Source organism: Strix uralensis, chromosome 20, assembly GCF_047716275.1.
Source record: "Strix uralensis isolate ZFMK-TIS-50842 chromosome 20, bStrUra1, whole genome shotgun sequence".
NCBI lineage: Eukaryota > Metazoa > Chordata > Aves > Strigiformes > Strigidae > Strix > Strix uralensis.
Window position 1 is genome coordinate 11,292,122 of NC_133991.1, and position 13,453 is coordinate 11,305,574.

Genomic DNA, 13,453 nt, shown 5'->3' on the forward strand with positions numbered 1-13,453 from the left:
CAGTGTAACAACCCCTCAATAGCAATAAAATATATTTGAGAGTCAAATCAGTCTTTATGGGAATGAAGAGCACAGAGAGTGAAATCATCCACTTATGAGAAAAAGAATGATACAGCAGCGTCAGATTTTAGGCTCCATCAGAACCAGAAATTAGATCTGCCTATCATCAAGGGATTTCAGTTTATGCCTTGCTCCTGTTTAAGAGATAAGTATTATATATAGCATATTCCTTTCTTTAGAGATAGTGTCTCCTCAGAAATTAACACAAGTGTCAAAACTCCTGAGTTTTCTTCTGAGCTGAAGTATAAAAAAAAAAATCCAAGTCACTTACCCAACTTGTCCACATATGAGCATGTTTTTACCAATCCTTAAGCAATAGGACCTCTTTCCAAAACAATTTTTCCCTCTACTTGAAAAATAGTACCCTTCGCTCAATTTTGTAACTTTGAGTTTGTAAACTCAACTGGTTTTGTAGCTGGCGAACTGAACTTGTCACCTGCTGCTGAGGACAGGAAATATAAAGTGCTTTGCTTCATGAAGTTTGACTTGGTTGCATCTTTTCTTTCCCGTTATTCATTTGAAAAAATAAAAAAACCCCCACATTTTAGTGCAAACTATATGGAATCCCTAAAAACAGAGGACACTACCATCAAGAAAGCTTTCTTCCCTGCCGAGTTCTTTTTCTGCATACTACTGTGACCCAGCAAAACTCACCAAATGCTATTTTGCTATTTTTAAAGCCTCTTCTTACCTTGTTCTTTTTCTTGCACTTAGGTGCAATATACAAAACATTATTTTGACTGTTTAACAAAAGCCTATATTTCTTTTATAAGATACCACAACAGACCAAATCATCAGGTATGATCAAAAGGCATTTTCTCCTCTAACAAATTAACTGAGAATATATACTAATTAACAGTTGAGAGTAACAGCACATTAAACTCTTCCTTTTGTAGAAAGATCAGCTCCAGTTGCCATTCTTATTTAAATACACACATAACCCTTCTTTTCCTACCTGGCCACACCAGCTCCAGTAAAAACACAAGCTTTTTCTTAAGCACACAACTGGCATTAATAACATCCCTGCAAAGTAACAATACTGAATGCCATCCACTTTCAAGTTTAGAACTTTACTTCAGTAAATTCAGAGCAAATTATTGCCCATTTTTCATACCACACCAAGTTGACAGATTAAAAGAAATTCTGAAATTACAACAGAGCTCTCAAAACTAAATTCACACTTCAAAGATATACCCGAAATGTCCGTGCATGACGTGCCACTTCGACAACTTTAGCAGGAGAAATACCTCTAGGTAGCCCTCTGGGAAAACAAAGTTGGTCAAAGTTTCCTTGTGGGCCTGTATCCCTAATTCTGTATTAGTTGTCATGAATTATTAAGGTATGTCCTAGGAACATGGATACATCCCAGGATGGACTTGACTCCAGTAGAGCCAGAGGGCTTTAGCCCTGAAAATCACACCATTTATCCCACTGAGCCAGCTGAGGCGAATGGAGAGTAGGAGGTAAACCCACATCTGTGTCTAGCAGGGTACTAACATCGCCTGTTACAGACTCTCATAATACCTGCCCACAAAATGCCATATTCTCTAGTTTAACAGATGCACTTCCCACTCTTCCAGAAAAAAAAGATAAAAGAAAAAAAAAATGCATGTTAGGTGCTTAAGCATTCTGAAGCTATCAAATTTTTAACCTAGTTTCCTCCTTACAACAGCAGACAGCTTCAAGAGACAAATCCATGCAGCTTCCCAGGAATCAAGTTGTTTATACACAACTTGCAATTATCTCTTCCTCATTTTCACCTTTCTGGTGGAGGGTCTGGAGAGAGGGGTAGGAATTGGTTTAAAACAAACAACCCATACCAGTGTATCTGTTACACCAAAATATGGATCCTACACCTGGATACCACATCTGTAATGAAAAAGAATGCCCTGCCACAGTCTAAAAAGCAAATTCACTTATGATGGTTGGTGTGTGATCTGAAAGACACAGACTGCTCCAAAATGAATTTGTGGAAGTTCTGTTTCTGTTTTCAAGAATGATTCAGGATTATTCTGGGAATCAAAAATTGCTGAAGAATATATTTCATTTTTATATACATTAAGTCAAACTACAACACCTCATTTCAAATTGGTTTGATTCTAAAGCTCTTATTAAACTTTCAAAAAATATATGAATTTTTTTTAAAAAATATATGAACTTTCAAAAACTATATGACCCATATGAACTTTTAATACAGCAACAGACCACAAAAATTTTACATTATCCTGAAAACTTGCACTGCCTCAAGTGGTCTAGGTCCTTTTCAGATAAGAATACATACATAAACTCTTAAACATTTCTAAAAATAACCCTGAAATTATTACTCCAGTTAAAATTACAAAAAAACTTGTTATTACACAAGAGATGAAAATATTATTTGACTTTTATTGCTTCAATTAAATTTAATGGGAAGAGTTATAACCCAAGCAGAAGTATGCAACTCTAAAGTGCAACTAGTAATGCTGAAAGTAATTTTTAATAGCATCAAGCTAAACACATTTAAAACCAAGCTCTTGGCTATCCAAATAATGAATTACCAAAGAAACATAAGTCTGTGCAATCCTCTATAAGGTCACCTCAAGATCTGGGACCTCCTGAGCGTGTTTCTTGTAAACACCTTTCCTCACCACTGCCAGTTGTAGAAATAGGCTTCAAATAAGAACTTTTACTCAGGAAATTACTCTTTAGCATACAGATATTTTTATTACTATATAATTAACCCCAAAATTATCAGCAATGACAAAGGGGTATTTTTCTGGTTTATTTTTTCTGGTTTCCTATCACAGGAGATGGCCACTGGGATGACCCCACAGCTTCCGAGAACTAAAAGCAGCTGAGTACCAGCTTCTCTTCCAACAGCCATCAACTGGAAGTGATAAAGACTCCATCCTTTACACCAGAACTGCAAGCTGTTCTCCCACCCCCATTTCACAATACTAAAACACCCAGTCTCCCTTTCATGTCCATAGTGTCACCAACACACAGTTAAAGATCTGGTCTACATATGATGGTATGCAAAATTATTTAAGTAAAATTTACACCGGGATTCCACAACACAGTACAAGAAGTTACGAACTAGACATAGTAACACTTCTGTCCCATAAAAATCTAGTTCTTATGCACATGCAGCAGAAACCAGTAAGACCAAACATGCTACGTCGAAGTTTACTATATAGCCTACCTAAAACTGTCATCAAATGCTCATAGCACAGCTATGTTGTTTCTCACAACAATTTAAATTGGTTCCACAACCCAAGTACTATTTACTAAACACTCATTACTAAAATAGTATTTCCTGCATTCTGTCACTTCACCTCTCCGTATTCTGTATTCACACACAGTTACAGTGACAAACAACAGATCAGGGATACTACAACTAGAAAGCTAAACTTATCTTTCTTCTCCATACCATCTTCCCTTTTCACACATCTTTCTCCTTATCGTGCCAGTCTGCAGCCCAGGAGGTCATATTCCACTCACCACTCCTTCCCCAGCATCAAGGCCTCGGCCAAGCTCTGGTGCTTCTAAAATTCACACCCCTTCCTTTCTGTCCAGTATCAGCGTGCCCTCAACCTTGCTATTCCTTTCCCCGTAGCTTTTCAAGTGTCTGACATTTGCACAACTTCTCTATTTTGCTATTCAAGAAAAAGGAAAAAGAAAATGAAACTGTTTTGACACTATAATATCCCCCCATGACTCACTTCGTTGAAAGCCCACAGTGCTCTAGGTGCAATTCTTGCTTTTTATGTTTGCCTCCCAAGCCCAACTGCCAGTATCGCTCTCTATGATTTTGATCCAATTTTACTGTGTTCCACTCCTGCCTGCATTCATATGCTGTCCACTGTTCTTCTATTTTCTCTTTCTGGGGTTTTTGAATATATAAATACATACACAATACACACACTCTACACACATATAAACAACCACCATACTCTAAGCCATAATCTTCATCTTACCAAGAAAAAAATCCTTTTCAGAAACTCAATTCTGCAGTCTCGCTAGATCTCAGGGAGGAGTACAAGAACAGTTACTGTCACCTGTCTCATCACTCTCCTCCCCCCTTACCTCCTCGGGACCCCAACTTCTACCCCGCTGCAGTTAAGCAAACAATCGAGACCATCTCCAGGATACTGAGGGCGTTTTCTATTTTGTCAGTACACTGCATATACGCCGATGCTCAAACAACAAAATGAGCGATTACCCTCTATGAAACAGCCACATTTTGAATCCTTGCATCAGAACTCGACAGAAACAGTTGGAATCAAGGCACAGGTAGGGAAAAAACACTGTCCCAGCCCATTTAAGTTTGCTAAATTACTTTTTTTTTTTTACGACACCCTGGACAAGGGAAATCTAAGGGGGAGTTCCATGCGATTCCCCAAGGCCACAAGATGAATACATCGAATTTGGAGATCCGACTTGCAACACCCTAAAAACCAACTGCAGCTCTACAATCACCCCATCTTCAGCTACATACCGCAATCGTCCTGCAGCGTGTCTTCACCCTCTGATTCTACCTTTTCTCCCACGGTTTGCTCTCCAGTTTTTCTTGTTTTCCCGAATTACTCGATTCAACATCTCAAAACACATCCCGCTTTCTCCTCCCCTCCCTACTCCCTGCCCACGGCTGGCAGCGCGGGTGCCCTACTCCTCGGCGGAGATGGAGGGAGGATTTCAACCCACAATAGTGCGGGGGGAACGGGCGGGGGGGGCGGAAAGGCGGCTAAAAGCGGGACGTCCCACGCTCAGGGGGTTGCAGGGAGCCACCCGCGTCTCGGGTGGGCGGGCGGGCAGGGAGGGGGACTTGCGGTCCCCTCGGCTCTCACCGCGGGGCCCCGCAGAAAGGAAAGGAGGAACCGAGGGAGAGCACGGCCGGAAAGGCCGCGGCGGGGACCGGGGCGGGAAGGGACGGGGGCCCGGCGGAGCGGGGGCGGCTGGAAGGCGCCAGTCCGCCTGGAACTTACGCAGCTTTTTCCACATGGCCCGGTGGCAAGCGATGAAGCCCTTGCGCAGGGCCGCGCACACCTCGGCCGGCTCCGCCGAGCCGAAGCCTTTCTGCTTCTTGATGAAGCCCCACAGGTTCTCCCGGGCGAACTGGGCCGCCTCCCGCCCGCCGTGCCCGTCGCACACGGCGAAGAAGGCCACGGAGCGGCGCGGGCGCCGGCCGGAGCCGGGGCCGGGGGACGGCAGCGCTCCCTCCTCCGGCGCCCGCGGGCTCCCTCCCCTCCGCCGCCCGCTCTCGGCGAGGGGCTCGGCGGCGCGGGGGCCTCCGCCGGCCGCTCCGCCTTTGTGCGGGGGGCCGCGCTCCGCCTCGGCCGGCGGCTCGGGCTCCACCACGATCTGGGTCACGTCCTCCATGTATTTCCTGCCGCCCTGGTCGGAGAACACGCTCACCCCCAGCGCGTACGGCCCCTCCATGGGGGGCGGGGGGAGACACGGCTCGGCGGCTCCCGCCGCTCCCCTCCCGCGATGGCTTCCCCGCCCGCCGCCGCCGCGGACTATTGTTGATGTCGGCGGCGCAGCTCGGGCATGTCCGCGCCGCCCGCCCGCCCCCGCCAGGCCCCGCGGGAACGGCGGCCGCGCCGCAGCGCCCCCTACCGCGCCCGCCCGCCTCCGCCGCTCCGTGCCGTGTGTGTCCGCCCCCCCCGCGGGAACGGCGGCCGCGCCGCAGCGCCCCCTACCGGCCCGGGTGAGGCCGCGGGCCACCAACAGCGCCCCCTGCCGGCAGGAGCCGGGGCGGGGGGGTCTTTCCCTGCCCCAAAACCCGCTTTTCCCGCCTGAACAGGGATTCCCGCCGGTGCTTTCCCGACGGGATATCGTTAACGCGGGGTTTACGCTTATGCCTGTTTAAAGAGCTTTCGTTTTACAGCTGAAATTCTAGACGTTGTTTTAGGGGCAATCCACCACCGCTCTCAGCTCCCAGAGCCCCTTCCTGCTACAAGCGAAGAACAGCTAAAACCATCACCGAGTTTTGCAAAAATACTTCCACTGTCAGTAAAACGGAGATAATGGTTTGGCTTAAGTACGGTGAGTACTTTGGATTTCCTTCCATTAACCACATTAAAGTCAACAGTATTTAAAAAATAAGAAATAGATCAACGAAGCTCTGAATTTCTCGAGCGCCTGGGGATTTGAAAACCTGTTACAAACATTAATGAATTAATCCACACTAATCCAATGAGGTAACTATCCCTTCCTATTTTACAGGTGTTTATACCATCAGATCAATCATCAGCCAAATACAGAATGGAGAAATCCTGCTTTAAAAATCTGTCCATTACATTTCATAACGGAGTCTTTCATACAAGGACATTTGCCACATATACAATGAAATGTATACTTTAAAGGCCATGAAGAGACAAAGACTAATTTGAGCTTTATACAATCCAAAGCACCACCACATATCGCTATTTCCCTTTTAATTGACAAAGCACTGCGTGTCAATGGCCAGGCCTGCAGCAGATCCACTGCCATCCACAGCACAGCACACAGAAAGGGGGTGAATAAGATTTTTTTCAATTACTTTTTAATATAAAGTAGCCAGAAAACAAGGAACCTGACTTGAAACTATTGATTAAAAAAAAGACAAAATAATATTTTCAGATCTATGTCATCTTAGGGACAACTAAATCCTGTTGCTTCTGAAAAGTACAAAATCCTCATTTCATAGTCGGATAAACGCAGCCAGACACGTTGCTGTGCAAGGATTAATACCATTCTATAGAGGTAACACTTTCCTAAACAACTTAGAGTGGAAAACCACAGGCTACTCCAGAACAGAACCAGATTGACTCCTACTCCTATGCTTTACATCAACATACTCTAGATAGCCTGGTATTTGTAAAGAACTTCAGGAAACAAAGGGGAAAAAATAATTGGTTATTACGGAAGAAACTCCTAACGCCAGTTTTTCTGCCTCTTCTTCCTATGTCCAAGTAAAATAAAGTGTCTCATTTCTGTCAATCCTTTTACAGTCAGAACAATAGTACCATCTATAAATCGTACCTACATTCACAAATTTAATTAAATTACAATGTATTAAAGATGTTTGTTGCGTGCAACAACTACATTCCCAAAACCACCTTTGGAAAACAAAAGTGCTTCAAGATTTACAGGGCACACAACCAGCAGATCCTCTGGCAACTGAAACCACGTTTCCTAATTTTCTCCTGAAGTCCTTTAGCTCACAAGTAACTTTGATTCAACTAAACCAGACACTTGCAGAAAAAAGAACATTTCTATAAAAGTTGAAGACGCAGGGAGAAAAACTTCTAATAAAGATGAAGTTTGATGGAGAGTACCACTGCAGTTCCCACACTCCAGAACCCAAGTGACAGGCAATAATTGAAGGGCAATTCATCATTTTGTCATGCGCCTCTCACTTGTGTATAACTACAGGGAGTGCTTTTCTTATTTTCATACTTAATGGAACCAAATGCTAAGGAGAAACTGCCCATGGTTCCCCAGCTACCTCAGAGACAGAACTGAGGTTAAGTAGCTCATCAAAATTAAAAGCTTTTTTATATAAGAATATCATTTAATATAAAATGTTCCTAAACCAAATACAATCAGGTATTTACTTGACCTTGATGATAGCTTATTGTCATTTGGCTAACAGTTGCTGAAATAAATCCATGTCAGAGTGGCTGCGCAGGCATCAATTATGGCTTGGTCTGGTTCAACAAATTCAAATAATTTCTCAAAATTAAAGGCCACAATTTCTTTTGTGGATGAGAAGTTTTTAGTTTTTCTTTTAACTGTAGTTTAAAAAAATTCTCAAATAGGCTTAAGCTAAATTAGCTACATTTTGAAAAAAGAATGACCGTCTTTCACCAAAATAGATTAAGCAGCTGCAGTTTAAACCCAGATGAATGTGTTAGGTTAGCTGACATTAGAAGAAAAGCATCATGACTTCCATGAATTATTCTACTTTCTAATGTTTGCTAACCCATCATGCAGCCTGTGAGATATAACCATCCATGATCCCACCAGGGTACCTTTAAGGATTACCTATCCACAGGCTCAAAGATTGAAAGCAAAAAGAAGAAAAAGAAATATAGAAAGGGGAACAAGATGCACAAGGTCAGGTTCCTGGAGCTCAAATACTGCAGAAAGGAGAGGGACCTTGTAGCAGACACGGAAGAAAGCGTTGTGGACCAACACACTACATTGCTCCTCAGATGACACCTCCTGTGAACCTGAAATTAAACATTTTATAGGTCTACACTCAAGCAAGTGAATAAACAAGTCTACCTTCTTTACAGGAGCAGCAGGGAAGAAGGCTCACACAGATACTAACATTTTTTACAGCAGTTACTCCTTTCCCTCAGCTGCATCAGACACTAAAAGGCACAGAGGCAGGCATGTTCATCTTAATTCCACATCACACACCAGCGCTGGGTGGCCAGCTTCCTGCCCTCTCTTTTCTAGTGGTATGCTTTATGTAAAGTTACACAAAGTTATATTTTGTAAAAGCCATGATTAACTTTGTCCAGCAGATGAAAAATACAAAATTATCAATAGCTCAGATACATCAAAAGCTCATAACCTGGGCACAAACTTGCTAATCTCAGCACAGCAGAAAGCAGCGCTGCCCATCCGGCTTTGGCAAACCCACGTTCTTAAAGCCTTCTTCATTTGTAAAGCACCTCAGCTGACTTTGGTGACTAACCTTCCTGTCCTAGTGCTTACAGCCACATAATAATCCTTCTCCTTCCTCCAGCCCCTAAGTAAGCTTCAACAAGCCAAGCTGATAGTGACCAAAGGTTATTCTACCTCTCAGGGCTGTTGCATAGCCTATGGTAAATATGTTGGTCATCTCAGCAAGAGTCTCAGACAAAGCATGAGAATATCACGTAACAAAAGAAAACAAAACTGAACAATACCCATTTTTTTAAAGGTTTTTTTCCCCAGCCAATGTAGGAGTGCAGGACCTGACTATGCAAGGAGTTAACACCCTCTGGGGCTGATGGAGTATAATCTGTTTCTTCCTATTCCCTGAAGTATGACCCTAATGGCATTGATTTAACATCTCATCCAGAATGTGACTACTGAACTGACGTATATAAAGAATATGAAAATGAAAATGTATTTATCTGGGTTGCAGTAAACATGAAAGAAATAAAGATGCCAGCATTAAAAAAAGATCTGACAAGTTCATGTGAATGCTCTGCATTTAGCTCTTGTTTCAGAGCAACAGTCTGTTATGTTGGCTCCTCCACAGTTTAATGATTTCCTGTTAAGAATTTAAAATTAGAAGCCTCCAACAACTTCCCCATAAACTATTTTCAAGGTTCCTTTAATATCCACATCAAGGAGATATAGTAGGTTCATATGTTATCCATGTCAGTTCACTTCCTTCCCACTTCAAAATAAGCACATTGCAGGAAAATTCAGCAGGTTTTTTATTGTTTTCTTAGAACCTTTTTTCCCACTAAGCATGTCCAGCTATAGTAATTAAAAAAAATAAAATTGCTCACATATACAAGCTCATATTTAAACCATGGCAAAATGAGAACCGCTGGTCTAATCTAAAAAGCCTCAATCATGCTAGATTATGATCCAAATCTTCCACTGATGAGTTCACTTGAACCTGCAACTACATTCATACTGGACTTCACCTACATTAACACATCAGTTTCACAAACACATTTTTGCTCTTTGACAAGTACCTCACCTTTAATGAAAACATGCAAACAATACTCTTGCACTGGAAGCATATGAAACAGATTCCATCTTTTTCATCCAAGCTTTCCAGAACTATACTCCTGCAAAACAGGCACAGTATTTATTTAGTACTTTTCACATACACATCTCAAACTATGTAGCACTGTTTATTCTTTTGACTCAGAAATGATACAATTGCAGTAGTTATACTATTACACCACATCTGCAAAATTATTTGAGGTAGGCATATAAAAGGCAGCACATCGGCAGGCATCCCAACTCAGTTCCTCACTGACTGGGTCAATGAAAGGACTCACAGACACTAATCACCACCTTTCTGACAAAAATCAGCATCTATACCTATCCACCAAGAACCCTCGTTATGTGAACGCTTTCTAATTAATTTCAGTTAAAAACGAGTAAGGTGAAACTGCAGTTGACTTAGCCTGACCTAAGAACATGCCAGTGAAAAAATGCAGCAGTAAAAGAGACAATTCAGCTGTTTCTTGCATAAGCTCTAACAAATGTACAGCTGAAAAAAAACAAGTCCCTTTTCAGTTTGCAGCTCAGCCACAGAGTCAAAAATTGTGAGGCGAAGACAACACTGATACTTTTTGCAGTAATTTGCAGACCAAATTGACTTGTTAGTCATGAAACCCTGGTTTCACATAGAGGTTTGGAAAAGCTCACTCGAACAACCTCCTCTAGCAGAGGTGAACTTCAGCAATTCACTGCTGTTCAGAAACAGTAACTTGGTACCAATATCTGGTTGGGATTTTTTTTTTTTAAAGGGTTTTGAGGAGGGTTTTTGTGGTGCAGAACAACATCAGGCTTCAACCACATTCTATTGAAATTACACAACCATCTCTCTTTGCAGATGTAAAATCTCTTCTATGTGAACTTCTTCAACAGAAGGAATTTTGACAACCAAGACACTGTTTGATCTCTAGGAGCCGTTTTTATAAGAGAAAACTATGATTAGATTTTCTTTATACATTTACCCATTATTAGGCTTGTCTGCATCCCCATCCAGTACAACGATACACAGATGTACGGAGAGCCATTGCACTCCATACACTTCAAATGAGAGTTGATCGGATACCCAGATGCTTCTTCAAAAGCCAAAACTACAGAAGACAGACCGACAATACTTTTGCCTAAACAACATACATTACCATTTTGCTTTCAGACATAGGCAGTATTTGTAAGTGTCCTTTAAATGTTTCCCTATATAAAAAGACAAAAGAAAAGAGAAAGATACCAGCAAAGATAAGAATATCCATCAGAACCTCTGCCAACAAGTACTGGAGTCAGAAACGTTTTCTAACATCTGCAACTATTAATGAGTAATTGCATTAAAATAATTTACGGATGTGAAAAGCACATCACTGAATGGAGCCATTTTGCTAATAAGTTCTCAATTCAGCTTAAGGAAAAAAATACATTCAACAGGATACCTCTTAAGTTTAAAGGTATTCAGAAAACTAACCAATTATTTAATAAACTTCTTTAAGTCTGTTCTGCTACTATGTTACTTTGAATGGCTACCTACTACTGTCTCAACATTAAACACACACACACTGAATTGAGGACTCCACCAACTCTCTAATAACGCCTTTAAGAACAAAATATGTATCTATGATAGATCACCAAGTTGTTCAATACATAAATATATCAAACTGTACAATATTAATAAATTACAAATGCTACTATATTTAAATTTTACTTCTACCTAGAAATTAAATCACTTTTGCCATAAAGATTATTCCTCAGGCTCTACCATCAAAATGAATCACAGACTGAATACATAACATAATATACTCCAAAGGTTTATGCCATGTCCTCTCAGAGATATGTTTCTTTCTTCTCCTTGAACATACACACTATAGTTTTGTCTACAAAAAATTATGACCATAAACAGTGTAGCCTTGCTCAAAGCATAGTAACTTATCAAGAAGATAAAGTCCATGACCACAGCACTATCCTGAAAAATACATTTCCCTTTGCCACTGTTTTCAGAAATCTTATTAGATACTTTCATTTAAAACAAAATAAAAAATATTATAAGTTCAGGAATTACCATTTTCTATGTATTATCAATACTTTTTCCTTCACACCTGGAAAACTGCTTTAGCTGTCCATTCCTAACAGGCCTCCAACCTTTCCAAACTAACTCTCTGGAAAGTAACTGAGGTAAATAGCCTCTGCCTCTCAGGGGGGCTAATTGTCAATAGAAACCAGCTGTCTTTCCTCAACTGAAAAAAATCCACACCTTCTCAGAAAATAAAAGAAAAACCTGAAGCCACTAACAGGCAAAAACAAAAGGAGAAAGAAGACAAAGCAATCTTCCATGGTCTGTTTATACCACATTCTTTTCTTCCCACCCCATAACATTTCTTTCTGCAAGTAAAGGACAAAGAATAATGTCCTCTCACAAAATGTGGTGAGGGAGGAATAGCAACAATTTAGGATTATTAAAAACAGTCCCCAAAGTAAAACCGCAGCAGCTCTGCCTCCTATAATTTTTAAAATAAAGAAGAACAAACAATAAGTCACAGTAGCAGTCCTACATTAGCTAAGAAAACCAAAATAAGACTTGACAGAAGGAGAAATATTCCCTGGTATAGTTAGTGCATCTAGGGCTTGTGTTTCTTCTATCCACACATATGATAAATATTTTGCATTTTTCAAACTTTTTAACTCTGAATAAAAGTTTTGTTTAACACCATGCTAGAGCAGTCAAACTTGAGTGATAGTAACTTAGTGTGATATCAAAACCTACACCAACTATAATCTGAGTCCTTGCCTGCCTTGCACTTGGGGTGGCTAAATCACTGGCTACACATTGTGTATTTTAGACCAAATGATGTTAATTCGCTCTGCCTAAAAATCTACCATCTGTGTCCGAGAACTATCCAATATGTCGCTAGTGGTGTGTGCAAGCCCCACATGGAAAGCAAATTAGAAAGAAAAACATGCCTCAAACAGCTTAATACAGATAATGAGATATTGACAAAATATAGTGCTATTTCCATGAGGGGTCACGGGGTTAATTTACAGGAAAAGGGTGTTTTTACCACATGGCAGCCAAGGAGGAAGACCAGACCAGGCAGGTGCACTTCAGGTGCATTAGCAAACCCCCTCAGACGCCAGGCTCTCAAATAACGCTCACCTTGAGCTGCCAACACACCTGAAAGCCATAGAAAGCCCAATATTAGCAGTATGTTACCACAGGTGAAGTCATAAATATCAACATTTCCACTCCTAAGAGAGGTCTGGGGTTGGACAGGCCCTGGTGCTCAGGGTGTGAGGGGGGACACTTAGGGTCCCCCCTGAGGCCAGCTGCTGGGGGGGCTCTGCCTGCTCTCCCCGTGAAAATAAATCCCCCAGAGCCCCTAACCCCCGAGGGCAGGCGGCCCCCAGGCCCGTGCCGGCTGTGGGGAAGGCGCTGTACCATAGCGGTCACCTTAAGGCCAGGCCCCGTCCCACCGCAAGTCCCAGCCCTACCACACCACCTCCCTTCTCGCTCCCAGCCACCGCCAGCAAGGACTCTCCTCCCCCATATTTTCTCTCACTCCCTCGATATATCTCCGTAGCCCCACAGCTCTTCACCGCCCTGGGCTTTCCGCGTTCGCTTTTTCGAGCCCCCGCGCAGGCGGATGATTCCCTTCCCTCCTCTCTTCCCCTCGATCATCCCCACACCCTCCGCGCTCCAGCCGCCGCTGCC

General features: G+C 42.2%; 1 protein-coding gene and 2 long non-coding RNA genes across 3 annotated transcripts in view; 1 reads left to right on the forward strand and 2 right to left on the reverse strand.

Annotated features, from left to right (window-relative positions):
- The window catches only part of LOC141952818 (uncharacterized), a 27,924-nt gene extending 24,203 nt beyond the window's left edge, over window positions 1-3,721 (forward strand). Inside the window, exon 3 of the long non-coding RNA XR_012631770.1 lies at window positions 2,847-3,721. This is a non-coding gene — a long non-coding RNA (uncharacterized LOC141952818). The remainder of the gene's footprint in view (window positions 1-2,846) is intronic.
- The window catches only part of PPM1D (protein phosphatase, Mg2+/Mn2+ dependent 1D), a 27,979-nt gene extending 22,362 nt beyond the window's left edge, over window positions 1-5,617 (reverse strand). The window contains exon 1 of the mRNA XM_074890743.1: window positions 5,025-5,617. Coding sequence (XP_074746844.1) covers window positions 5,025-5,478 — 454 coding nt within the window. The 5' untranslated portion in view covers window positions 5,479-5,617. The remainder of the gene's footprint in view (window positions 1-5,024) is intronic.
- Window positions 5,618-6,437: 820 nt separating this feature from the next.
- On the reverse strand, window positions 6,438-13,419 carry LOC141952816 (uncharacterized). The gene is made up of 4 exons (XR_012631767.1): window positions 12,804-13,419; window positions 10,902-10,953; window positions 9,737-9,827; window positions 6,438-8,258 (listed from the first exon to the last, which is right to left on the reverse strand). It is a non-coding gene; the product is annotated as an uncharacterized LOC141952816 (long non-coding RNA).
- Between the last annotated feature and the right edge of the window lie 34 nt (window positions 13,420-13,453).